This window comes from Mya arenaria, chromosome 4 (genome assembly GCF_026914265.1).
Source record: "Mya arenaria isolate MELC-2E11 chromosome 4, ASM2691426v1".
Taxonomy (NCBI): domain Eukaryota; kingdom Metazoa; phylum Mollusca; class Bivalvia; order Myida; family Myidae; genus Mya; species Mya arenaria.
In genome coordinates, this window is record NC_069125.1 from 38,431,179 (window position 1) to 38,458,992 (window position 27,814).

The 27,814-nt window shown below is 33.8% G+C and overlaps 2 protein-coding genes across 2 annotated transcripts; both read left to right on the forward strand.

Moving 5' to 3' along the window:
* The first annotated feature begins 551 nt into the window (after positions 1–551).
* Positions 552–13,162, forward strand: LOC128231761 (peptidyl-prolyl cis-trans isomerase FKBP4-like). The gene is made up of 10 exons (XM_052944942.1): positions 552–897; positions 1,526–1,687; positions 2,069–2,167; positions 4,454–4,560; positions 7,973–8,119; positions 8,367–8,450; positions 9,178–9,286; positions 10,175–10,296; positions 10,447–10,629; positions 11,576–13,162. The coding sequence occupies exons 1-10, from the start codon at positions 639–641 to the stop codon at positions 11,582–11,584; spliced, it is 1,281 nt and encodes a 426-aa protein (XP_052800902.1). The 5' UTR covers positions 552–638; the 3' UTR covers positions 11,585–13,162.
* A 2,385-nt stretch (positions 13,163–15,547) lies between these two features.
* LOC128231762 (peptidyl-prolyl cis-trans isomerase FKBP4-like) lies at positions 15,548–26,944 on the forward strand. Its single transcript, XM_052944943.1, has 10 exons — positions 15,548–15,875; positions 17,165–17,329; positions 17,725–17,823; positions 19,440–19,546; positions 22,385–22,531; positions 22,794–22,877; positions 23,609–23,723; positions 24,639–24,760; positions 24,902–25,084; positions 25,585–26,944. The coding sequence occupies exons 1-10, from the start codon at positions 15,617–15,619 to the stop codon at positions 25,615–25,617; spliced, it is 1,314 nt and encodes a 437-aa protein (XP_052800903.1). The 5' UTR covers positions 15,548–15,616; the 3' UTR covers positions 25,618–26,944.
* The last annotated feature ends 870 nt before the right edge of the window (positions 26,945–27,814 follow it).

Below are 27,814 nucleotides of genomic sequence, written 5' to 3' on the forward strand. Positions count from 1 at the left end.
AAGTGCAAGAAAAAGGTCAAAATAATATGTTTGGGAATAAATTTGATGACAATTGGCGGCCTCGGGACAATGAATTGTTCAAAATGTTTCCCCATCGCCCATTACTAGGGTTACCTATTATTCATGAAACTTAGCCTGAATATAACTGCTTGCATGCCTCAATGAAAATCTAAGTAAAGTTAATTCATGATGGGTAAAAAATAACATGTGATAAACCACTTAATCAAATACCCAAAAAGCTTTATTTACCTATACCGAATAAGCACTCCAAATTACACTCTACTGTAGATTTACTACCAATGATGTATTTGGGCCCTGGGTCCAAATAAATTTCTACGTGACCAGATTGGTGTGTTTTTCCATGTTTGATTTTTAATCAAATACATGTTTTGTTTTAAATTAGTTTACTTTCACTTGAAATTATTCGTATTATTTCAGATAAATAATATATGAAAAGTAAACACCTTTAGTACCACATTGCCGGTCTACTCCGGGTTCTAAACATTACCAAATCGAGGACATTTGCAACTCAAGCAGCCAACCGACCAAGATCACTAAATCGAAAGTAGAGTTACACTTTAAATACAGTTTGAACCGAAACCACAACAGTCTGTTGCTAAAGCATTCATAAAAACATAATGGCGGAAATGTTTGACTTAAAAAGGTGTCCAGAAGCCTTTAATTTGAAGGTCGGGGAATCTGCCGACCTTTCACCGAACAAAGATAAAGGAATAGTAAAAAAAATGTTAACACAAGGGAAAGGCGGCGAATACCCGAATGAGGGTGACAAAGTTTTCTACAAGTATACCGCATACTTAGGCGATAAAATGATAAAGGAATACATTTTTGACTCAACAGAGAAAGACGGAAAACCGTTTGAATATGAGTGCTTAAAAGGTAAAATATATCTGTTAGGCTAGATTAGAAACATTACGGTAGCCAAACTTTTAAAGTCACATACATGTATTAAAAGAATAATGAAAATCATTTTTTATTCTCGGCACTTTCACAGGGTGTGGAAATGGAGTCAAACTTTTAAAGTCACATATACAGTACATGTGTTTTAAAAATAATGGGAATAATATTTTTTCCTTGGCACGTGTATTCGTGTAGCCGTTTAATTACCCTAGGACACGATCATTCAAAATATTCATACTTGCTTAATCATTCATGTATTGAGTTGAATCATCCTATATTCAAAATCATTGTCAAGCTTCAGGTAGGTGGTATTCACAAGATAAACAGCATTAGTTACTTGCTTATTTCCTTCGTAAGGTAAAAAAAACCTTTCCGTTTCTTCCAAAATATATGATTGAAAGAAAAAAAAAACATTTGAGAAATACAAAATTGTTTGTTAAAGAAAAGTTCGTTAAAATCTCTATTGTTTGTTTTGTCAGCATTAAAGTCATGGATACGAAGGGCCTTTTGTTTTGTTTTTACAGGGAAGAACCAATGCTTTTCTTATCACATAAATTACTTGTATCCATCAACCACATATTTATTGTTTTCTTTTCATGTTCAACAGGCAAGGTAATCAGAGGTTTTGAATTGGCAGTGTTAACCATGAAGCCAGGAGAAAGATCATTGATATTCATCAAACCTGAGTATGGGTTCGGAAAAAGTGTTCCCCCAAGTGTCCCTCTAGACACCGATATTCTCTTTGATATCGAAATCATCAAAGTAGAGTGTAAGTTTACTACACTGTGTGACTAACATGTGAAGTAGTTATATTGGATTAAGCTTCTTTTTTTCTTCAAAACAGTTAAATTCTCATAAGTATTGAATATTGATGTTGTACACACAATGATAAACAAATATTTTGTTCAGATTTATTATGGGTATCAGTTTTGTAAAGAAAAAAAAATGATGCATGTAGAGGTACTGATATACTTGTAGCATAAATAAATTTCTTCGAAATGTTTTTATACGAGATGGACTTTTTTGATACGCAGTCCTGTACATGTATAAACTCATGATAGTGAATTCACATATGTGGTGTGTATACATCTTATCAACTCAAAAAGTGTAGCTACATTCGTTACAAGATAATACTCTTTCGATTTAATAGGTGCAGACATATCGTCAGAGCAAGATAAATCCGTGTTGAAAAAAGTGTTAGTGAGAGGGAAAGGTCTCCTCCATCCAAGCAATGGTTGCCCAGTAGAGTGTAAGTAAAAATACATTTTAAGCATTACCACGATTTTTTTCGAACCACTTTTCATATAATATTGTCACTAAAGAATACATTCTGAAATAAATTTGTCAAAAACATTTCAAACTTCTTGCAATCTTTCCTGTTTGCATTAGAAATTCCTGTTTAACATTTTGTTGACATTTCATGGTAACTTTAAAATGGTAACCCAGAAAACCAAAAAACTGATTTTGAAAATATAAAAAAATGTTAGATTATAGATTAGATAGTAGCTGAACATGTCTTTAAACATATGAAAAGTTTTGCAATTGTTTTTTAGTTAAAAGTAACATGCTTGCTAATCGAAATATCTTCAGTATCTCGCATTTTAATCAATGCAAATTCAATGCGAAATGCATAAGCCGTTGAGTTACGGAAATGTGTTTAGAATATAACTGAATTAAACAGATAACTTATGGAAAGCTTCATTGAGCCGACATTCATTGAAGATGTTATTTTAAGGGTTTTCTTTTCGCTTCTTTTTCAGCTGAAAGGTAGTTTATTTAACATAAAGATACAATTCAAACTATTCCTGTGTTTTTAGAAAGATAAAATGTTTTAAGATGATAAGGGACTGATTTCTTCACATTTATGTAAAAATATCAATCTTATGAAAGTAAAATGTTCTTGAAATGAGCGAAAAACCTTTTATGTAAAGAAAGGGTTATAACTCATTATATTGTGTGGAGTTTGTTTAAAATTGTGATGTTTTCTTTCTATAGAAACGGTATGCAATCTCCGTCATTGAGTTTGAATTGATTTTCTATATATGAACTTCAAATATTTTTAAATTTGAAAATGTGTATAGAAAAGTGTGCGTTTGGACAATCTTGTCCTGGGCATTGCTTTTAATGTCTTTGAGGTATTGACTTCAAACATCATATACAGCTATATCTCATTGAGGGGAAGTGCAAGGCACAGTAGCCATAACTCCGGCTGCAGAATATTTCGAGAAATTGCCCTTTGTTAATAACTTAATAGTCATACTTATGTTTCGTCTAAGAGCATTACTAGAAGAATGTGGAATTTTCGTCAAAATTCAAATACAGATAGAACTTATTCGGGAGATGTGCAGTGCACAATAATCTTTTAAGTGCCTTTTTATGACATTGTGATAGGTTGATTTTCCGTCGTCAACATTTTTTCTTCAAACAATTTCTCCTCCTAAACCGCTGGAACTATTTCAACAAAACTTGACCGGAATGTTCCTTGGGTGGTACTTTTCTTTATTTGATAAAATTGGTATCTGTCTGGTTGCCATGGCAACCGAAAGGAAAAACACTTTAAAAAATCCCCAGAAACTTTTGGCCTCAATTCAAAATAGTATTACAGAGATGTTACTTATATAATGTGAACCGATGTCAAATTTCTTTATCATAATTATATTGTTTTATAAATACATGGTTGCTATGTGCGGGGCTAATTCCCACTGCATGTTTATATTGGAAACTAATGTTTATTGAAAATAGTCAATCTTTACTCATGTTTATTTCAAACCATTTGGGGGAAAGGGACCCTAATCAAATTGATCCACGTTCTGCGTCACCAATGCCAAGTTACTAGTTTATCCGGATTGCGGTCCGGCGGCATCTATAACCTTATAAGTTTACAATTTATAAATAATATTTTATTTACACATAAAATTCTTTATGTCATTGTGCAACATAAGCAGTGTCTTTATCAGTCAGCTGACCGCGATCAGCCAATCAGGAGACTTTTAGGAACACGTGCTTATCAGGTCACTTGACCTCTCATGTGATCTCTGTAAACCAATCGGATTGCTTCAGGCATCTCCTTTGTTTACTTCGGCATAATAGAAGCGTTCGACAATTTGGTTTATGTTTTGCAACTAGCCACCACCTCCATGTCCTCCACCTCTTTTTCATCTTGAAAAAAGGAGTTTGACTCTCTAGGGTGCCACACATTTTACTTTGTTTCATTTGATTCTTTATCACTTGTGTTTCATCAAAATGTATTACTTCCCTGTTTATACATGTACTGCCATAATATTACGTTATTTACAACTTTGTATTTCTCTGTGTATCATAAACGGGGGGGGGGGGGGGGCTGTTTACACACCCAGGTATTGTATTATGGGAAACATAACGTAACACTTGTCAACCTTTTCTTGTTGACTTTGATTTTATTTTATGGCATTTTCAATAAATGCCCATTATCAATCAACGCATTTCAACGCAGAACATTCATTTTATTAATGCTATATAATAAAGCGTTACATATGTGTCTGTTACATTGTTGCAGTACACATCAAGGGAAAGTGTGGTAAGCGAGTGTTTATGGACAAAGATGTCAAATTTAAAATGGGTGAGGGATCATCTGAAGAACATGGTCTTCCACCATTTATTGAGGTATGTGCTGTGTGGCATTCCCAAATTATAAGATTGAGGTAATACGTGGGACATTATATAAAGGTTTATCTGCCAGTTTATGCATGCTGCTTTATGACATTTCTCACTTTTGTTTGCAATTAAGTGCATTCTTCGAAATGATAAGTGCCTTCATGCAATTGCTCTGTGCCTTTTCTGTTAATGACTACCGCATTTGTCTGTGTGTACACCTTAAGGTTATTCCATAATGCCTTAGCCTAAATGGTGCCCTATGGCAAGTGTATACTTTTAATTGATTACGGTGTTTATCAAAATACACAACTTATTTTACTACTACTACTAATAATAATTGTACTTTAATAATGAAATAAGACTATAAAGGCGACATTAATTATACATCAATTGCAGTTTGCATTGGCCAATGCACATAGACGAACGAATGGATTTAAATATTGTTAAATATTGGTTTCCTGCGACTGCAACACATAATGGGAACATAATCCTGATACTGGGACCCTTCTTATCCACAAGAAAAGCACGTTCGTGGCATAAGCTATAATAGCAGTCAACAGTTATGACACGAGAGATTGACCTACAACAACGACGGCTAACTTTCTGTTCTACGTTTAGAAATATATCTGAAATATCCCTTTTCTTAAGCTATATATGCCATACAGCAAAATATTATTGTCTATTTTAAGTAACAAGGGAGTAAAGGTTATACTTTATGAATTCAATTCTTCTTATACGTCACTTCTAAAGGAATTATTGATATTTTTATAGACTCAAAGGTTAACGTAATTATCTATATTTTTTAGTTTGTCGAATTAAATTGGTTTACCCGATATTGAATTTAATTATCATACTTTTCCACTGAACTAGCCCATTGTACAAAAGTCAATATATAGAGATGAAAAATACTGGAAAAGATACCACATACATGCTGTGGATGTCCTAAATAATATATGAAATTATGAGTGAAAACACTTTTGAGGTGTGTCTTACTCAGTTTCGAATAAACCACCAAAGAATGAAAACTAAATCAACAGAAAAGCAGCCTTTTCAATGAAAATCCAGATTTTAAAGTTTATAGGGTCAAAAAATGTCCAAATATCTCCAGTGTCTTCTATATCAAATTTTGACCACTACTACACCTAAATTGTTGACTACTACAGTAGGAATTGTTGTACAGTAACAGTGCTTTCTCTTGGATAAAAAGAGTACCAACATAAGGTTTCTGTTTCAAGTAGGTGTTGCAGTCACAGGATACCAATATTCAACGGTTCCCTTTAATGACATTCGTGAAGACGCATTCGCCTGTATGCTAACTGGCAAATGCATACTGCTAGTGGAGTGTGGCATTCGATCATTTATCGAGATTGCGGAGTGTTGCATTCCATTATTTCAGTATGGAATATGGTGCATAACATCCAACCATTTATTGAGGTTGGTTGGTGGTGACAGCTACCGTATATTTAGGTTTGTGAGCGGTGATATTCCGCCATTAACTGAGGTACTGGGAAAATAAATGTGATCAGTCATTTTCTATTATTTCTCCCTTCAAAGAAGAGGGGTATATTGCTTTGCACATGTCGGTCGCTCGGTCGTCAAAGTGATAACTCCACAATTCCTGGACCTAGGGGTCATCGGGTCAAGGTCAAGGTCACAGTGAACTTTAACGGGAAAATGTAGCCAAAGCTTGTCCGACTAATAACTCAACAATGCCTGGACCTGTGGTCATCGAACTTCAGATGGAGGCTGTGCCTGAGAAGAAAATGACCCCTATTTATTTATTAGGTCATTGGGTCAAAGGTCAAGGTCACAGTGACTTTGAATGCTAAAAGGTTGTGCGAGTGATAAACTGGACAATGCCTACACGCATGACGCTTAAACTTGACTTGGAAAGTGGGCCTGACCAGTAGGTGACCCCTTTTGATTTTAGGGCTCATCAAGTTTGACATTAAGGTTGGGCCTGACCAGTAGATGACCCCTATTGAAGGGGTAATCAGGTCAAAGGTCAAGGACACAGTGACCTTAAATGCGTAAAGGTTGACAAAGCTTCTCCGAGTGATAAGTCAACAATGCCTGGACCTATGATCATCAAAACTTATATTGAGGCTGGGCCTGACCAGTAGATGACCACCATTGGTTTTAGGAGTCATCGGTCAAAGGTCAAGGTCACAGTAACCTTGAATGTGAAACGATTGTCCGAGTAATAACTTGACAATGTCTGCACCTATGGTTATCAGACCTAACATGGCAGCTGGGCCTGACCAAAAGACATTCCCAATTTATTTAAGGGGTCATCGAGCCAAAGGTCAAACTCACAGTGACCTTGAATGTGAAAAGGTTGTCCGAGTGATAATTCGATGCCTGCACCCATAGCCCTCAAACTTGTCTTGGAGGTTGGGCCTTACCAGTACATATCCCTATTGATTTACGGGGCATCGGGTTAAATGCCAAGGTAACAGTGACCTTGAACGCAATTCTTGTCTGTGTAGGTTCGATCCCCGTCATGGTATCCTTTCTCATGGCCTCTCAAAAGAACAAGAGCACTGGTTTCTACCCATGAATATAACGCTAACGTGCTTCTATCATCTGTCAGCTTTCGTCGAGACCGAGCTTAAAGAAATATTAAAGTATAGATAAACACTGAGATGCTATTTTTTGGCTTTTCGAAGAAGTTTTCTGCTCGATTATGGCTTAAATAGTTTGAAACGGTTCGTCCGTTTCATTTGTGAAAATGTGGAAAATGCAAATTTTCAGATTACTCTTTGTTATATAAATATATGTGTTTTATAATAACAGTCAATGTTAAATGTTCACAACTCAAACGGACTAGACACCAGATGTTTGAATTCCAAGAAAACAAGAAAATTGTCATAAACTTACATACAATTGTAAGCCTCGTGTACAACGCATTGCATTTACTTACTAGTGTGTCACATCGATTGCGACACATGGATCGCAGTTTTTGCGTATTTTTCCAATCCGATTGGGTTTCTCTACCACGTAGTATCAGTAAATTTAAAAATAACGTAGGTATATGTATATGTACTAATCATGTGACTAGCACATGCTAAATATACACTCTTTAAATTGGGAAACCATTATGCACTAGTTTTAAACGAGTGAGCAGAGATAGTGGCAAAATATTGTTTTAATCATGTTAAGTGATGTACTATATGTTTCAAACCAGTTTGTATTGACAATTCTAGGCATTTTAGGAAATACTGCATTTGCTGATTTTGGGACCATTTGGTGACTAGGCCCTTAAAATGCATATACAGTTGCGAGTAATAAATTATTCAAAACACTTGAACAGTCTATAGCATTGAAGACATATATTTGTGGTAGCTGTTGTGTTCTAGGTCAGAACTTTAATTCATGCCATTATCTACATGGTAAATTGCATGTTATTCTTTTTTTTCAGCGCTATCTGAAACACTGGAAGACTGGCGAGGAAGCACGTGTTTTCTTTGCAGCTAGACAGGCTTTTGGACAAGAGGGCTGTGAGAAGTATGACATCGGGCCCAACAAGGATCTCACGTTCTGGATAAATATGAAACAAATCGAAAGGGTATTGTTAAAATTAAGACAAAAAAATATCAAACGTTTTGCATTATACAAATAAAAAAACTGGATACAATTCTTAACATTATCAACAAACTACATTAACTCGAATAGGATATATGCATGAAATATTTATTCGTTTTTATTGCATATAAATAGAGAAATACATTATTTACGAAGATTTATATGGGGATCCCTTGATCAGATTAAGTACTAAACATGCTATTCTATAAGTATCCTTTGTTGATGTGCAGGTCAAGGAATACTGGGAGATGGACTACAAAGAAAAGATGGACAAAAGTGTTGAGTACAAGGAAATCGGGGAAAAACACTTCAAGGTGAGATATTTAGAAAAGTTGTTTGTTTGTCATCAAATAAGCGATTCTTACTTCGATGTCTTATATAATTGACACCATACTCATTCCTTTTGCAAACCATTTTTGTGGATAGTATCCATATCAAAAGAAATCATTTCACGAAATTCAAAAGTCATATTGCGTTGTCTTTGACGTCCATGTCACGTAAAAACTTCAAAATTGACCATAATTCGAAAACCTTTGAAGATATTCGAATGTAACTTGGTAGCCAGAAAATGTGCTTAGCAATGATGATTTTGTTAAATGTTACATATGAGATTATCAAACATGTAAAGGGTGACTATTGCTAACCATATAGACGGCCAGTTTCTGCTCAATAGCTTCTGTTGGGATTGATTAAATTAAATACATATACATGCCTTTGGATTTCATTTCCGGTTAGTTTGGTCAAGGCCAAAGAAGTTATCACTCACAATTGCAAAACAGTTTGGCTCATTGACTAAAGATACGAATTATCGAAATTGGTATAAAGCAAATCATGTCGACTTGGAGTTGGTTTGAACAAGGTCAAGGACACAGCTTGCATTTGGACACCCATAAAAAAGACTGATTGCACAAATTAAAAAACCAGGTTTCGATTTAATGACCAAAACATCCTTGCTAAAATTTGATACGAAAACGATTTTTTGAGAAAAAATAAAACACAAGGCTTTGAGATTATTTTTTGGAATGATATATTTTTCATCAGGGAGGTGAGTACGAATTAGCGACTACGATATACGAGAAGATGCTGGAGTATGTACAGGACGACCTAGAGGGAGAGGATGAGGAGAGAAGGCGCGATTTAGTCGTCTTTGGTAAGATAGCGTTACATGTATCTTAACCCATAATTGATATACCACTTACATGTATATAAACTTTCAAATGGCACGTGTATAAAGTGAAAAGAGGAGAAATGTAGATGAAATAAACTTCATGTTGGTATATATTTGGTTAAAATACCTTGACATAAATTTGATATACAAATACATCTGATATGAATTTACTAGAAGAATATAGACTTCTTACAGTACGACCTGTTTAAGTGTGATGGAGAGCAGAGAAGACGGGATATACGCAAAGTGATGTACACGACGGGTGAAACTTTGGTCATCATCCTTTAAAGCTGCACTCTCACAGATTGAACGTTTTGACATTTTTTTTTATTTTATGTCTTGGAACGAACCATTTTTTTCGAAAATGCATGGAAACCAGTTATATAAGACTGCTGACAAAACATTAGATCGCAGATTTTTATATTTAAGATTAAAAATGATGTTTTATGCAATTTTCTTAATTTTCGAACGGAAATATGAAAATCTGCGATCTTTTATCATTGGTTTGCAGATATTTACGCAAAAATTTGGTCTTTCCAAAACAAAAAATAAAAGTTGTAAAACGGTTTATATATGAGAGTGCAGCTTTAAATATATATTGTCTGACAGACACCATGAAAATAACTCTTTTCTCACTTTTGAAGTAGTAGGAGGAAATATTGCCGGCCAACAGACGAAGAGATAAAGTTTGTGTTGAAGCCTGTCATGCCAGAAGTATTTTAAGGATGACGTTACAAACACTTCTGTATATATTTCAATATTTTTTTAATGACCTACACATATATTTAATACATGCTTTTATTATGACAGCATATTCAATGCTTTAATTTTATGAAAAATAATTATGACATTTACTTCGTTCTTCTACAGGCAATCTGAGGCTGGCAAAAGCTTACCTTAAGGTTGAGAAAAACTCCAAAGCTCGTGATTGCTGTGATAAAGCTCTCACATTTGACGAAAATAATCTGAAGGCCTACTTAAGAAGGGGCATGGTAGGGTGCATGTGATTAAACGTGAAATATAATATAATAAATTTATTTCTTTTACATAAATATAATGTACAATAATTGAACTGTATTGAGCATTAGTTTTTAAAATATTTACTTTGAAATTGGTGATTTTATAAATAAATCTTATTTCAGGCAAACTTTGCAGATGGGGAGTATGAAACAGCAAAGAAAGATTTCCAAAAAGTGTTGGAGATTGAACCACAAAACAAACCGGCAAAAGATCAGATTGACAAATGCATAATCAAGATGGATGAAAAGGCGAACAGTGACATAGAGCTGGCTCGAAAGATGATGTCCAGCATCGGGAAACAAGTTGTAAATCTTATTTGTTATGCTCATTTAATTAAGTTTCAAGCAGGAATGTTACTGTCCCATCTGGATTTAACTGGATTGTTTAGATGTTATATAGAAAGTTATTTACACCAACAAAAAGTGCTAAATTTATAAACAAACCCAAGTGCGTAACGGGACGTTATTTCCGTTGCGTCTCCAGTGTAATACACATGGCGTGTCGCATGCCAGACTAAAGCATGAAGTTATCGGAACTCCTAGTCCATTTACCATCGATAACAATCTCGCATATATATGGGCGGTATATCAGAATTCTTAACATTTAACTATGCTGCTGCAAGAAGATAGGCGTAGTTATTTCAATTTAGCGGTTTAACCTAGTATGGACTTTAAGGATTATTAAATAATTGTGCAATAGTATGCTTCACCGAGAATCAATTTGAACACAGAAATACAAATAACACGTTAAAACACTACAACTAGTTATTAGTGTTATTGTTTATTTTACGAACGACTTTTACTTATGTACTGGCAAAAAACCGAGGTTGTTTTCGATGGAAAATGGCCGAGGCATGTAGGTGAAAAACAAATGACACACTCGGTTCAATGTTTCCAGGGATCATGGTCAGCTATTTTGACATGGTCATCGGTGGTGTTCATTGCCATTATTTTCCAAAAATTGTATTCAGTGAGCAGTCTTTCTCAGAACTGTTCCTTGATTGTGATATTTGTACGCTCGGCATTTTTGGCGTTTCGCAGACAAACATTTAGTCATTAAAATTATATAATAAAACACAGACGGATGACATTGCCGTATAACCCGTTTTCTGATACTTCTTCTCGATTATTATCGCTTTCTATAGCCCATACCTCATAATCAGTCAATAATTGTGTATTACTGTAATGCTTGTATGTCATAATTGAAGCCATTGTTCTTACATAACTGCTCTCTAACATTCTTATCTTATAGACAGGATAAAAGAGGCACCGGGAGTGATGCCTATTGAGAATGGACTGGCCGCCATTGGTGACATCAGCCCCAGCGACACAGAAAACAACCACCGCATTAGACTAACACCATCAGCGCCAGCTAATGTGTTTTCTGTTTCCCCCTCAACAAATCGTCTCTTCGTTACTTATGTGATCATTTCTGACATGTACCGTAGTCTGTACTGCTATAAGTTGTCTTTACCATATCGATGTATTAATGATATTGTTAGTATAGGCTTTTTCTGACTCAGAATTGTTCAGAATGTTAACGGTAGCAGCATTTTACTAATTATTATGATTAAGTAAGATTTTATGTACATACTGCTAGTACTATACGATTACCTGACCTTTGGGATGTTGTTATACCGACTCATTGTTTACAGTCTTCAAATAATTGTTCCACGATTGTAACAAATTCCGATAAAGTTTTCATATTGTTTCATAGTGTCCGCCATCTTTGATCTCGTGCTATTTGCTGTTGCGTCACCATTTCATGTTTTGACGTCTTGTATGTTTACATCAGACGATACATCTATAGATAATATTATTGTAGCTGTCGACTAATATATTGTTGATTAAATGCAAGCTAAAAATCCATACGTTTAACTTAATTTCGTAAATTCTGTCAGATATTTCTGCCGTGATCTGCGGAATTCCGCTACCAATGCAACTTCCTCCATTTTTCGCAGCCTCAGTTATTCAAAAAATCTTGCAGTTTCACGCTTTTTTTTCGCCAAGTTACGCTACATTCGGAACTCCTCGGCCATTTTTATCGAAAACAACCTCGGATGTATGCCGGTACATCAGTTGAAGTTGTTCGTATTTTTTTTAATTATATCATTAATTAAATGTAGTGTTTTAGAGTTGTATTTATTGATCTAAATTGAAATTTATTGACAGTTAACTGTATTATTGCAAATATAATTAAGATTCCCAAGAGTTAAGTCATGAAGTTTAACTGCTAAAGAAAATTACTACGCGATCTACTTGCAGCGGACTTAAACGTACCTCTTTTTGAGTATGTAAACCGTCCAAATACATCCGAGGTTGTTTTCGATAACAATGACTGAGGAGTTTCGAATGGTTACGCTCACTTGTTAGCGGGACTTCACTTTATGTATATAACATCATGTTTTTCTTATATCAGGAGTTCTTGCAAGAGTTTTTACTGGGTCAGGGTGCATATTTATTATTAGAATTACAAATAAGCAGAAATCCTATGCTGTATGCATAATATTGTAATGGGATTACATTGGGATTTTGGCTTGACTTTGAGATATAATATTTATTTCTAAGAATGAAATAACCGATGAAATGATATTGATATTTGCATAATATAAATTGCTGGAAGTTTTATTTATTGAGTTATATGCGAATAAATTACTGTACTAATATCTATGTGTTTAGAGTCAATATAATACGCCATGCTACCACACAACTGCTTGACCGTCACAATATAAGGAGAGATGTCTTAATATTAGCTCTTAAGCTCTAAGCTACGTCTTCAGTCTTATTCATGTATACATTTATTATGCTGATGTATTAACATCATATGAATAAATAATGTTAAAACCGAACAAATTGTTTTATTTTGACCTCCTTTAGATGTCCCCAGTAATTGTGAGCATTAACAAACTACCTTTTTGATATTATAGTACCTATATTGTACGTTCTAATCATGTATCCTTGGTGATTACTAATATGTTGGCCGTATAAGGAACTCGTTCACATTAAATAAAATTGCAGTTTTTAAGAAAAAAATCATTTTAGAAAATCAGGTATGGCACACTGGTCAGTTATTGGCTCAGGAAGAGCAATATTTTATAAGCATATAGAGAGCTGAATTTTCTACCTTCTGTACCCTGTGCGTAGGAGTGTATAAAGGATGGAAAATCAAATAGTAACATCACCTGTCTATTTTTCTAATACACTTAAATAATGTCCGCATGTTAAACATTTGTTCATTCAAAATGCCATTGGATTTTTATGATCGCTCGTTGTTTCCTTGATATAATCGAACGTAACGGGGAAATATAATTGGGGAAAATAATAAAGGGGTAGTCTGAACAAAATATGAAATCAAGCCTCTTGAAAACTGTCATCTGCTTACATCATCCCATACCATGCCGTTATAGGTATCGCCATAAACACTTATTAAGATTCCACTAATTGTAAATTGAAAGTATTCAAATATGTCAAATCAATATAATTTTAAGAAAAAAAAAACAATTTGTTAAACGCATATCATTTTCGTTATCCAGCGTTTAGAGTGAAAGAGTTAAAAGGGCTTATTTTTTTCTTCCAAAAATTCGTTCGAATTTTATAAGGTTGACATAATTAAGATGTTCCCTGTATTTTTGTTGATGGACACTCCCTTAAATGTTATATTACATAGAGAACTACGGATATTGTTCATTCTGGTCATGTATCCTTGGTGTTTGTAATTTTCAGATAACAAATAGGTTGGCCGTATAAGGAACTCGATAAAAAACTGGACAGAAATGAGTATTGTCTTAAAGGCAAGTGCAATCTAGGAATGATTGGAAATTGTTTTGGAATTGCATATACACTCAGTGTTCAGCATTTAACGGCATTAGTTATGCACCATACATTTGATCCAACAGATTAAAAAGGGTTGCACATAAAATGACCTTGACCTTTCACCTGTCGGACCTGGTTGCATTTCATGAGTGGTTTCATCCAAGTGATATGAATTGATGGGACTTGTCAGTGTCAGAAATACCATAAAAATCTTAGTAAATTATTATACCTTACTATGGCTTATGACCAATCAAATATTTGGTCACTAGGTCAAATGTTAGAAGGTAAACAAGTCCTTAATTGTTAACACTGTAGATACAGAACTATGTGTTTGTTTTAAGTCTAGATAACACTTCTACGCAATATTATAGTCCATATAAAAAGACACAAAGCCCAAATTTCTTGATTCTTCTTAAGTCCCTTATAACAGGATTAAGCGAAGCTCAGTGTTTTTGTGTTTCAATTATTTGCGTTATATAATCTTCTTTAATAGTTGTTATTCCGTAAAATTGGAATAATCGTTATGATGATCACAATGAGCCATTTTTTATTTATCAAAATTTAATTTAAGTGTATATTTTAGCTAATTGAAATAAGCTACTTAAGCCTGTTAATCTTAAGAAGTTTCAAGAAAATTGGGCCAGGGGCCATATTCATCTTCGTGAAATTAAAAACGATTTATTGAAAAATGTATTTTTTCTAAGTTGAATTTTAAGGAATGGCTTCAAAACAAAAACAAAAAAAATGCAAAAATGGTCAAAATAATAATTATGATTATGTTTGCGAATAATTTTGATGAAAATAGAGAGTATTTAAAGTATTCATTGTAAAAAAACTTTATGAATAAGGCTCCAGGGGACATTTTACCAGTTTTGGTGATGGTAACTTGTTACTAGGCAGCCTCGTGGCATGAAATTGTCCAAATGATAACCACGTTTTCCTGATCGCCAATTACTATTGTTATTCAATATTCATGGAACTTAGCCAGAATATAACTGTTTACCTTAATAAAAATCTAAGTGAAGTTTGATTGTAGCCATGTTGGGTCAAAAATAACATGTGATATACCACTATATCAAATACCAGAAAAGCTTTATTTACCCATACTGAAGTACTCCAAATTACAATCTACTGTACTACCAATCATTCATTAGGGCACTGAGTCCAAATAAATTTCTACGTGACCAGATTGGTGTGTTTTTATGCAACACAGTCTGATTTCATCAAATATATGGTGTGTTTTTTTTTAATTTTCATTTTAGTCTACTGTCACTTGAATTTATTCGTAGTATGGTACATATTATTTCACATATTATTATTAGTGCCACATTGCCGGTGTACCCCGGGTTCTAAACATTACCAAATCAAGGACATTTGCAACTCAAGCAGTCAACCGACCCAGATCACTGAATCGAAAGTAGATCGCATTTTCAGTTTGCACCGAAACAACAACATATTTGTAAAAGAATTCATAAACACAATGGCCGTAGTATTTGACTTGAAAAGGTGCACAGAAGCCTGTAACTTGAAGGTCGGGGAATCTGCCGACCTTTCACCGTTCAAAGATAAAGGAATAGTAAAAGAATTGTTAACACAAGGGATAGGGGGCGAATACCCGGATGACGGTGACAAAGTTTTCTTCAAGTATACCGCATACTTAGGCGATAAAAGGATAAAGGAAAGAATTTTTGACTCAACAGAGAAAGACGGAAAACCGTTTGAATATGAGTGCTTAAAAGGTAAAATGTTAGGCTAGAGACTGAGAGAGAAAATATGTTACAGATTCTCAGTCCTTATACTGTACATAACCACAGAGGCTTGATGACAAAGGCTCATTAAAGTCATAATAAATAATTTCTACTAGCCAAAATTGTATTTTATACATACTTGAACATGTATATCATCAATATAATACATGTACATTGCCATAAACATAAAATGAGATTTGATAAAATTAAAAAATACCCTATACCGTGTAATATGAAACAGTATGTTTCAAATAGTATAAATAGTGTCAACATTAATCCTATTAGATAAAGTTAAACTGTATAATTCGTCTTAAATATTTTATTTTTTTATCTCGGTTAATTTAAAAAAAAATACAACCCTTGTCATTCTCCCATGACTCGCATTTTGGGGCTTGTCACGTTTGTCATTTGTCAAAGGCTCCTTACATTGGAAAGTTAAAGTAACATCCATGGGCATAAGATTACATGCAAAATAATCATTAAAAATTCTACAACATCATCAAACAAAGTTGGACTAAACACAAAACAATCTACAGTGCTGACAATTTACTAGCCGTATAGCCATTTAATTCTTCTGGAATGCGATCATTCAAAATCTACATACTTGCTTATTCATTCATATATTTAATTGAATTATCCTATTTTCAAAATCATTGTCATGCTTCAGGTAGGTGTAATTCACAAGATAAACAACATTGGTTACTTGCTTATTTCCTTCATTAGGTCAAAAGGATTCAAACACTTTCTTTCCTTCCAAGTTATATGACTGAAAAAACGTTACAAATCTCTATTATTTTGTTTTTTGTCAGGCCTAAACAAAAAATTGTTTGGTTAGGGTTACATCCTTAAAAAAAATAGGTAGGGTAGGTAGGCTTTTTTTTTTTATTATTTATTTTTTTTATTAGGTTTTATATAAGAAAATAATTTTCATCATTGGAGAATGGTGTTAAAGCTATCTTCTGTATAAGCATTTAAGGTTTAAACTTAATATTAAAAAGCAATTTAAAAAAAACGAGATTTTTTTTTTTTTTTTTTTTTTTTAATTTTTCATTTTTTTTTCAAATTGACTATAAAAACGGTAGGGTCGGCGCCTATTCCGTAGGTAGGGTCGGGTAACCCGAACCAAATGTATTTTTTTTTTAGGCCTCAGCATTAAAATTATGGGTATTAAGGGCCTTTTGTTTATTTTTTACAAGGAAGAACCCATGCTTTTTTATGACATAATTATTAAACTAGTGTCCTTCAACCACATATTCCTTGTTTTTTTCCATGTTCAACAGGCAAGGTAATCAGAGGTTTTGAATTGGCAGTGTTGACCATGAAGCCAGGAGAAAGATCATTGATACACATTAAACCGGAGTATGGGTTCGGTAAAAGTGGTGCTCCCCCAAGAGTCCCTGCAGACACCGATATTCTCTTTGATACGGAAATCATCAAAGTAGAGTGTAAGTTGACTAGATTGTGTGACTTACATGTTACTTATTCATATACGATTAAGATTCTTTGACTTTTCTTCTTCCATACAGTTAAATTCTCATAATAATTGAATATTGATGTTGTACATACAATTACACACATTTTACCATTTGTTCAGATTCATTATGGGTATCAGTTTGGTAAAGAAAAAGCGAAATTAAATTTGATGCATGAACAAGTACTTGATAGTCTTGTAGCATAAATAAGTTTCTTCAAAATGAATGCAAACGAGATGGACGTTTTTTGGAGTCCTGTAGATGCATAAACTCATGATAGTGCATTCACATAAGTGGTGTGTATACATGTTATCAATTGAAAATGTGTACCTACATTCGTTAGACGATAATAATCTTTCGATTTATAGGTGCAGACATATCGACAGAGCAAGATAAATCTGTGCAGAAAAAAGTGTTAGTCAGAGGGAAAGGTTTCCTCCATACAAACTATGGATGCCCAGTAGAGAGTAAGTAAAGAAACAAAACATTTCAAGCATTACCCCGATTTTTTTGAACCACTTTTCTAATTGGTCACCAAACAATTTTCTAAAATAAATATAGCAAAATCATTTCAAACTTCTGGCAATCATTTTTGTTTGTTTTAGTAGTAACTTTAAAATGGTAAACCGAAAAAAAATATTTTGAAAATAAAAATTGTTTAAGTGTAGATTAGACGGTAGCTGAACATGTCTTTAAACATATGATAGAAAGTTAAGCAATTGTTTTCTAGTTTGAGTAAAATGCTAATCGAAATATCGTCAGTATCTCACATTTCAATCAATGCAAATTCAATGATAAAATCATAAGCCTTTGAGTTGAACGAAAATGTGTTTAAAATATAACTGAATTAAGATAACCATACAGATAGCGTATGGAAAGTTTCATTGAGCCAAAATTCACTGAAGATGTTATTTTAAGGGTTTTCTTTTCTGTTTTTTTAATTGAAAGGTAGGTTATTTAACATTAAGATACATGTTTGTTCAAACTGTGTTTTGGAAAGATAAACTGTTTTAAAATGACAAGGCGCTAATTTGTTTACATGTATGTAAAAATATTGATATTATAAGAGTAAAACGTTCATGAAATAAACGAAAAACCTGCTATGTAAAGAAGGAGTTATAACTCATTACATTTTGTGGAACTACGCCTAACATTGAGATGTTTTCAATAGAAACGGTATGCTATCTTTATCATTGAGGAGAAGTGCAGTGCACAAGAATCTTTTAAGTTGATGTCCTATTTTATGACATTGTGATAGCGTGTTTTTCCGTCGTCAGCATTCTTCAAACATTTTCTCCTCCTAAACCACTTGAACAATTTCAACCAAACTACACAAGAATGTTCCTTGGGTGGTCCTCTTCCAGACTTTTTTGATAAAAGTGGTTCCATGCAGAACTCTGGTTGTCATGACAACCGAAAGGAAAAACATCAAAAAACATTTTTTCAGAAACTTTAGGCCCGAATTCAAAATACTATCACAGAAATGTTACTAATGTGAACCTCTGTCAAATTCCTTTATCCTTTGTAAATTAAAAAAACATGGTTGCCAGGGGCGGGGCTGGTTACCGCTTTATGTATATACGGAAAATTAATTTTATTGAGCTTATTGAAAATAATCAATCTTTACTCATGTTTTTTCCAACCATTTAAGGAAGGGACTCTAGTCAAAGTTAGTGAAAATGATTTATGTTCCGCGTCGACAATACTTAGTTACTTTCATATAAAATTGCTATAATTTATTTAAATTATGTATGCATCATATCCCATTATTATTATTATTATGAAAATCAAAATGCATTTTAAAATAGTTAATGTATATAGTTATAAACAGTTGATAAAGTTTGTACAAGTGAACCTGACCAGTGTTTTCAAGTATTTCTCTTATAATATTTCATTTGCCAGGGTGGTATGTTGAGACATTTATATAATTATTATTATTATAAGTGTTCGAAAAGTTGTAATTTAGATTCCATGTATTTCACTCCCAAATAATGCGTTCAATAATTAATTACAAACACTATCAACAATTTACTTGAATAATGTTATATAATAAAGCGTTACACATATCTGTCCCTTTTTGCAGTACACATCAAGGGAAAGTGTGGTAAGCGAGTGTTTCTGGACAAAGATGTCAAATTTAATATGGGTGAGGGATCATCTGAGGAGAATGGCCTTCCACCATTTATTGAGGTATGTGCAATTTGGCTTTCCCAGATTAGGCTATAAAGGTACTCGTGGGACATTATATAAGGGGTTATCTTCCAGTGAAATGCATGCTGCTTCGTGACATTTCTCATGTTTCTTTGCAATTAAGCGCATTCGTTGAAATGGGAAGTGCCTTCATATAATAGTTTTGTGCCTTTTTTGAAAATGACTACCGCATTTGTCTATATATATGTGTTCACCTTAAGGTTGCCTTTTATTTATTTCTTAGTGTTATGCCTAAATGATAAGTGCTTAATGGCAAATGTATACTTTTAATTGACTACGGTGTTTATCAAAATACACAACTTCTTCTACTACTAATTATAATAGTATTTTGAATAATGATATAAGACTAAATAAGGGAAACTAATTTTACATCAATTGCAGTTTGCATTTGCCAATACACTTAGACGAACGAATACAATTAAAGGGAAACCAGTAAATATTTGTTTCCTGCGATTGCAACGCATAATGGGAACGGAGTCTAGATGCTGGTACCCTTCCTATCCACAAGAAAAGCACTTTGGCGACATAAGCTATGATAGCAGTCAACAGTTATGACACGACAGATTGACCTACAATAACAACAAAAATTGCTTTCTGTTTTACGTTTAGAAATCAATCTTAAATATCCCTTTTCATTATCTATATATAACATACAGCAAAGCATCATTGTCTCATTTTAGTAACAAGAGAATATATGTTATACTTTAGGAATTTAAGTATTCTTATAAGTCACTTCTAAAGTAATTATGTTTCTATAGACTTTTAGGTTAAGGTATTTATATTTTAAAGTTCGTCGAATTATATTGTTTTACCCAATATTGAATTTAATTATCATACTTTTTCACTGAACTAGCCCATTTTCCAAAAATATTTTTGTAAGGTACATAGTAGTATTCATGAAAAAGTTGGTATTAAAAATCAATGTTTTCAGGGCTTTTGAAAATTAAAACTTTGTAATAAATTATACAGTTCAAACTCAACGTCTATCACATTTCACGTGCAACGTGGAAAACATCAACTGCACTTTTTAGCAATTTATAAACTGGGCCTAAGTTAAGCTATATCTATGCCAATATATAATATAGGTGGCGCCCACTCTTTGGCATATCAATTTGGCGTACCACAGATTTTATAAGCATTTTTTTCTTCAAAAGTCATAGATGAGCGATTCAGGGCCACCATGGCCATCTCGATTTTCGTGTGATGAATATCGACGTTTTTTGAGCCGCAATCCACATGGAATAAGAACATCACACTTTATGCCGGACTTCGGTTTCACAAAAATGCTGAAAAAAAAATACCCGGCATACACGCTGTGTATGTCCTAAATAATGCAAAGAAATGAAATTTGGAAAAACGCTTATGATGTGTGTCTTACTCAGTTTCAAATTAACCATCCAGGAATGAAAACTAAATCGACAGAAAGCAGCCTTTTCAATGAAAGTCTTGCATTTTAAGTTCATAGGGCCGGAAAAAGCCCAAATAGTCCTACAGTGGCTTCCGGATAGAAAAATGACCACTACTACCCCTAAATTGTTGGCTGCTACCATAGCAATTGCCGCAGCAGTGCTTTCCCTTTATCGCATGATAAGAAGGGTTCCAACATTAGGTTTCTTATCCAAGTAGGTGTTGAAGTCACAGGACACCAATATTTACTGGTTCCCTTTAATACCATTCGTGTAGATGCTTTCGCCTGTATGCTAACTGACAAATGCATACTGCTAGTGGAGTGTGGCAATCCACCATTTATTGAGATTGGTTGGTTGTGACATTCCACAATTTATTGAGGTTTGCGGATGGTGATATTCCACCATTCATAGAGGTACAAGGAGAATGCATTCGATCTTTTCTTGAGTTGTTTTTGGTGAATTGACAATGGTGGTCAGTCATTTTCTAATTATTACTGTTTGTAATGCAATCCATTGGTTAATGTGCTCACTAAAGAGTGCTCGATTCTGGCTTAAAAAGTTTGAAACGGTTCGTCCATTTCATTTGTGAAAATGTGGAAAATGCATTTTTGCAATTTTTAGATTACTCTACAATAAAAATAAACTTGTTTTATAATAGCAGTCAATGTTTGACGTTTACATGTGGACTAGACACCAGATGTTAAAATTGCAAGAAAAAAAGAAAAATGTCAAAAACATACATACAATTGTAAGCGTTGTGTACTACGCATTGAATTTACTTACTAGTGTGTCACATCGCTTACGACACATGGATCTTTCGCAGTGCTTGCGTATTTTTCTAATTCGATAATTGAGTATTAACCAGGTATTATCAGTAAATTTAAAAATAGCGTCGGTTAATATGTATGTACTAATCACGTGACTTCCACATGCTTAATGTACACACTTTAAATTGGGAAACCATTATGCACTAATTTTAAACGCAAACTCAGCTGAGAAAGCGACAAGATATTATTTTAATCATGTTAAGTGATGTACTATATGTTTCGAACCAATTCGTATTGACAATTCTTTGGGGAAATACTGTATTGGCTGATTTTGGGACAATCTGGTGTCTAGGCCCTTTAAGTGTGTATATATAGTAGCGAGTAATGAATTATTATTATTTAATTTTTTATTATTTTTTTTTTGGGGGGATACTGTATTGGCTGACATTGGGACAATCTGGTGTCTAGGCCCTTTAAGTGTATATATAGTAGCTAGTAATTAATTATTCAAAATACTTTAACAGTTTATTTACCTATAGCATTAAAGAAATATATTTGTGGTAGCTGTTGTGTTCTAGGTCAGAACTTAAATTCATGGGATTGTTCACATGGTGAATTGCATGTAATACATTAATTTTCAGCGCTATCTGGAACACTGGAAGATTGGCGAGGAAGCACGTGTTAGCTTCAAAGCTAGACAGGCTTATGGAGAAGCGGGCTGTGAGAAGTATAAAATCGGGCCCAACAAGGATCTCACGTTCTGGATACACATGAAAACATTCGAAAGGGTATTGTTACATTATTAATTTAGACAAAGACATGTCAATCATTTTGCAATATATAAAAATAAAAAATGGATACAATTCTTAACATAATTACATTATCAACGAACTATATTGACTCGAATAGGATGTATGTATGTATGAAAAATGTATTCGTTTTTATAGTATATACACATAATAAATTATTTACGAAGATTTATACGGGGATCCCTTGATCAGATTAAGTACTAAACATGTTATTTTATTAGTATCCTTTGTTGATGTGCAGGTCAAGGAATACTGGGAGATGGACTACAAAGAAAAGATGGACAAAAGTGTCGAGTACAAGGAAATGGGGAATAAATACTTTAAGGTGAGGTATGTAGAAGATGTTATAAAGTATGGAAAAGGTGTTTGTTCGTCATCACACAATATATTCTTACTTCGATGTCTTATATATCTGACAACTTGCTCATTCCCTGTGCAATCCATTTTTTGTGGATAGCATCCATATCAAAAGAAATCATTACACGAATGTCAAAAGTCATATTGCGTTGTCTTCTTCACTTACAAACTTTGAGTTTGACCATAACTCGAAAACCTTTGAAAATATTCGAATGAAACTTGGTAGACCTTTTGCCAGAAAATGTGTTACTATTGTTAACCATATAGACGGTCAGTTTCTGCTCAATAGCTTCAGTTGGGATTGATGACTTGTGAATAAACGTATAATAAAAGTATATATAGATACTTTTGGATTTAATTTCGGGTTAGTCTGGTCAGGACACATGGAAATATTACTAACAATTGCAAAACATGTTGGCTCGTTGACTTAAGTTACGAATGATTAAACTTGTTGTAAATCAAACCCATTTCGATTGGATTTTGAGTGGGTTTGAATGGATTTTGAGTTGGTTTGAACAAGGTAAAGAAGACAGCTTATATTTAGACACTCCCAAAAATCGGATTGCACAAATTAAAAAACAGGTTTCAATCTAATGACCAAAACATCCGTGCTAAAAAAAATTATATGACTAATATTTTTGAGAACAAACAAACACAAGACTTTGGGATTATTATATTGGAATGATATTTTTTCCTCAGAAAGGGGAGTACCAATTAGCGTCTACGATATACGAGGAGATGCTCGACTATGTAGAGCACGACCTGTGTATGGAGGGTGAGAATGAGGAGAGAAGGCGCGATTTAGTCGTCGTTGGTAAGATAACGGTACATGTACCTTAACCAATAATTGATATAATATACCACTGACATGTATATAAACTTTCAAATGACACGTGTTTAAAGAGAAAAGAGGAAAAAGTGTAGATGAAATATACTTTCTGTTGGTATGTATTTGGTTCAAATACCGTGACATGAATTTAATTTACAAGTACATCCGATAAGAAGATAAAGTTTTACAAGAATATAGACATCTTACAGTACGACCTGTTTACGGGTGTGAGAAAGAGCAGAGAAGACGGGATATACGCATAGTGATATCCACGACGGGTGATACTTTGGTCATCATCCTTGAAATATATACACTAGTGTCTGACAGACACCATGAAATTACTCTTTTCTCACTTTTTGAGGAAGAGGGAGGAAAAATTGCCGGCCTATAGCCGAAATGATAAAGTTTGTGTTTAAGCCGTTTCATGCCAAAACTCTTTTAAGATGCACTCTTACTCCCAGATAAGATGTACCACAATTAATAATATTGTTGTAATATTCTAAAAAGGATGAATAAATGTCGAAAACAATGGTTCTTATGAAGGATACCGAGTTTAATTTGAAAGAAATGAGCATAAAACATGGTATTTCTACCTGATGAGACTATAGTAGACCACAGTAAATCTTTTAGCATTCACCAAGCATTCAATATTTTTGTGCTTTCTGCTACTAGATACACAGCTATAATCTTGTTATCAGTAATTAATATTTTCCATAAATCCATTATTTAGTAAGTAGTTTAAGGTTTATCAGTCAAAATTGATGTGTGTTATACATGTGTATGTATTGATTTTGACATACTTTTATTATGACAGCATGCATTTGTTTGCATATTTAATACTTTAAATTTTATGGAAAAAAACGAAATAAGAATATATGGATTTACTTCGTTTTTGTACAGGCAATCTGAACCTGGCACAAGCCTACCTGAAGGTTGGGAAAAACTCCAAAGCTCGCGATTGCTGTGATAAAGCTCTCACATTTGATGGAAACAATATAAAGGCCTACTACAGAAGGGGCATGGTAGGGTGATGTGATTAAACGTGAACTCTAATATTATAATTTTTATTATTTGATATATGTACAATCGTTAAACTGTAATGAGTATTGTTTTTTAAAATGTGTACTTTGAAATTGTTGATTTATAAATGAATCTTATTTCAGGCAAACTTTGCAGATGGAGAGTATGAAACGGCAAAGGAAGACTTCCAAAAAGTGTTGGAGGTTGAACCACAACACAAACCGGCAAAAGACCAGATTGATAAATGCATAATCAAGATGGCTGAAAAGCCAAAAAGTGACAGAGAGCTTGCTCGCAAGATGATGTCTGGCATCGGAAAACAATTTGTAAATCTTATTTTTAACGTTCATTTAATTGAAATGCAAGCAGGAATGTTACTGTCTTTTTCATCTGGATTTAACTGTATTGTATAGGGGTGGTATTTAGTTTCTTTGGTCATGACAAATGATATATGTTCACACTTTCCATTGATCAAATATATACGTGATCACGTGATCAACCATAGAAAGTAGTTGCATTCCCAGTAGAATATGGCGTGTCCCGTGCAACACTAAGGCATGTAGGTGAAAGGTCAATGTCAGTCCGGTTCAAAGTGTCCAGGGATCATGGTCAGATATTTTGACATGGTAATCGATGGTATGCATAGCCATTACCTTTCCAAAAATACATTCAAGGTCAATGAGCAATCTTTCTCATAACTGTTCAATGATTGTGATCTAGACGGGCTTGACATATTTATTGCATATTACTGTTATGCTTATACGTTATAATGGAAGTAATAAGTGTTTAACAAATGCATTCTTACAGTCTTATCTTATACAAACAGGGTGATAATGGCAGCAGGAATGATGGCTCTTAAGGATGAACTGGCCGCGATTGGGGACCTCAGCTCCAGCGACAGTGAAAACAATCACCGCATTAGAAGCTGTGTAACACCACCAGGTCTTGGGTTGGGTTAGCTCCAGCTCTTGGGGCAAATAACCTTCGGTGTTACCAGAGACTATGACCCCCAGGGGGCGTGATAAGGGATAGTTTTGTGGGTGGGATTGATGGTTGTTATTGGCAGGTTACAATGACAATTGTGTTAACTGTGATATTTAGTTTGAAATTTCCGTTTGTGTGTCTCCACTGTGTGTATCCATTAGACATGTTGCACAGTGTATAAAATGATGTAAATGTTCACATACGGAATTGTCCACTAGGTTGTGAATACATGCCTAGAAGTCTAGCGAGATTTTTACTCTGTATAATGAGCTATAAGCACTATGAAATATATAATTCATATGAATGCTTCTAGCAATGCATTTAATTACATGTGCATTGTATGTATATGTATTAGGTAAGTTTGTTGTTGGTTGATTGTTTATGTAAATTGAATAACATTTAATTGTCTATTTAGTGATGTTTTACTTTCAGCATATCAGGAATACACACATTGTACCTTGGTGTGTCACAAAAGTTATTTGACGCCTTTAACATTTCGAAAACTTCTGATTTGAAGAATGTTATACAGCATATTATACTTCCTAAAAGTTCAATTCAGTGCCTTTCTTGGTTTTATCCCCACATTTTTTTAAGTAATAAACGTGTGTTTTTCAACCTAACTGGTCAATTCCGTTTCGATACATGATATTTCGACAGACACATGCATTACAAAATCCGACGGTATGTTGAATACGACAGTAACTCTACAATGACGATTTGTCGACGGCCGACCACCTTTTAACAATAAGACCAAATGTCGTCATACTAGGCAAAATGTTCAATACGCCCAATTTTAGACATTTCACTAACATTTGTATATGACAGAATGACTCAACGAAAAGTCATGTGAGCGTCCATTTAAATGCTATCAAATGGATCAGTGTACAGTACATAAGAACATAAACTTCACATTTAGAGAGTTGAGTATTACAGCATGGATAGTCTTCAAAATGTATTTAACCCTTTTTTCTGATGTACCCCAAACAAATCGTCTACAGAACGTTACTTTTGTGATCATTTCCGACATGTCTCTTTGTCTGTAATGCTATTAGTTGTCTATACCATATCAATGTATAAATGCTTCAAATAAGAAGAGATGTCTCAATATACGCTCAAAGCTCTAAGCTGTTCAAACGCTGTTTCCTGTATGTATACTTGTTATATGCTGATGTATTAATATCATATGAATAAATGATGTTTAAACCAAACAAATCGTCCAATTTGTATCTCGACCTTCTTTAGATATCCCATGCGTGCTTGTGTGCGTATTGTGATAAAAAACGTATATATTCTGGTATGTGATGTTAAATCCATAGTAGAATATAAGTGAAATTTTGAAGATGCGCATATAAGTAATTTTAAATACACTCATTTTGCCTATGAAACGGCGTTTTACTGAGGACACCGATAATCAAATCGCTATTTTCTGCTTTATTTATTATTCAAGTGAAGCATTTTATATGTACATGCAGTTTGTAAATTATTAAAACCACCTTCTTTTAAGCAGTATTATTTATTTATTTATATTACATAATTGATCATTAGTCGAAATTATTTGTCTCATTATTGTTTATGATCGACTATGATTTGTAACAGTCTTAACCGGAGTACCAAAAGGAACAGTCTTGGTCCCGCTTATGTCACCGGAATAGCAAGGGCGACAACTCACCATGCAATGTTTATTCCAGTTTGTGAGGTTGAAATTGCATGTGTGACAACAAGTTCCCTCTCTACAGTTAAAAACACGGACTATTAATTTCACGTACACAAGTTATTCTTGTTGTGTTGAAATAAAATTTGAATTAGACTGTGATTTGCCATTTTTGCAGCAAGAAAAAAGAATGGTAGATATCGTTTTGTGTAATAGGCACAATGACCCTTGGACATGTTTCTTACTTCATGCACAGCTTATTCAATAATAAAAAAAATGAATAGCATCGAGATATCTTACAGTACCGGTTATCACCTGATGAATATTATTCATCTTAATTACCGATAATTTAAGCGTTGCAATTTACAAACAAACTACATATTTTGAGTTTATCAGACCTTTCAAAAACTCTTTTACAGAA

Coding starts and splice junctions, on each gene's coding strand:
- LOC128231761 (XM_052944942.1), top strand. CDS start 639: ATGGCGGAAATGTTTGACTTAAAAAGGTGTCCAGAAGCCTTTAATTTG. Junction 9,287..10,174: donor GCGCGATTTAGTCGTCTTTG/GTAAGATAGCGT, acceptor GTTCTTCTACAG/GCAATCTGAGGCTGGCAAAA. Junction 10,297..10,446: donor CCTACTTAAGAAGGGGCATG/GTAGGGTGCATG, acceptor ATCTTATTTCAG/GCAAACTTTGCAGATGGGGA.
- LOC128231762 (XM_052944943.1), top strand. CDS start 15,617: ATGGCCGTAGTATTTGACTTGAAAAGGTGCACAGAAGCCTGTAACTTG. Junction 15,876..17,164: donor TGAATATGAGTGCTTAAAAG/GTAAAATGTTAG, acceptor CATGTTCAACAG/GCAAGGTAATCAGAGGTTTT. Junction 24,761..24,901: donor CCTACTACAGAAGGGGCATG/GTAGGGTGATGT, acceptor ATCTTATTTCAG/GCAAACTTTGCAGATGGAGA.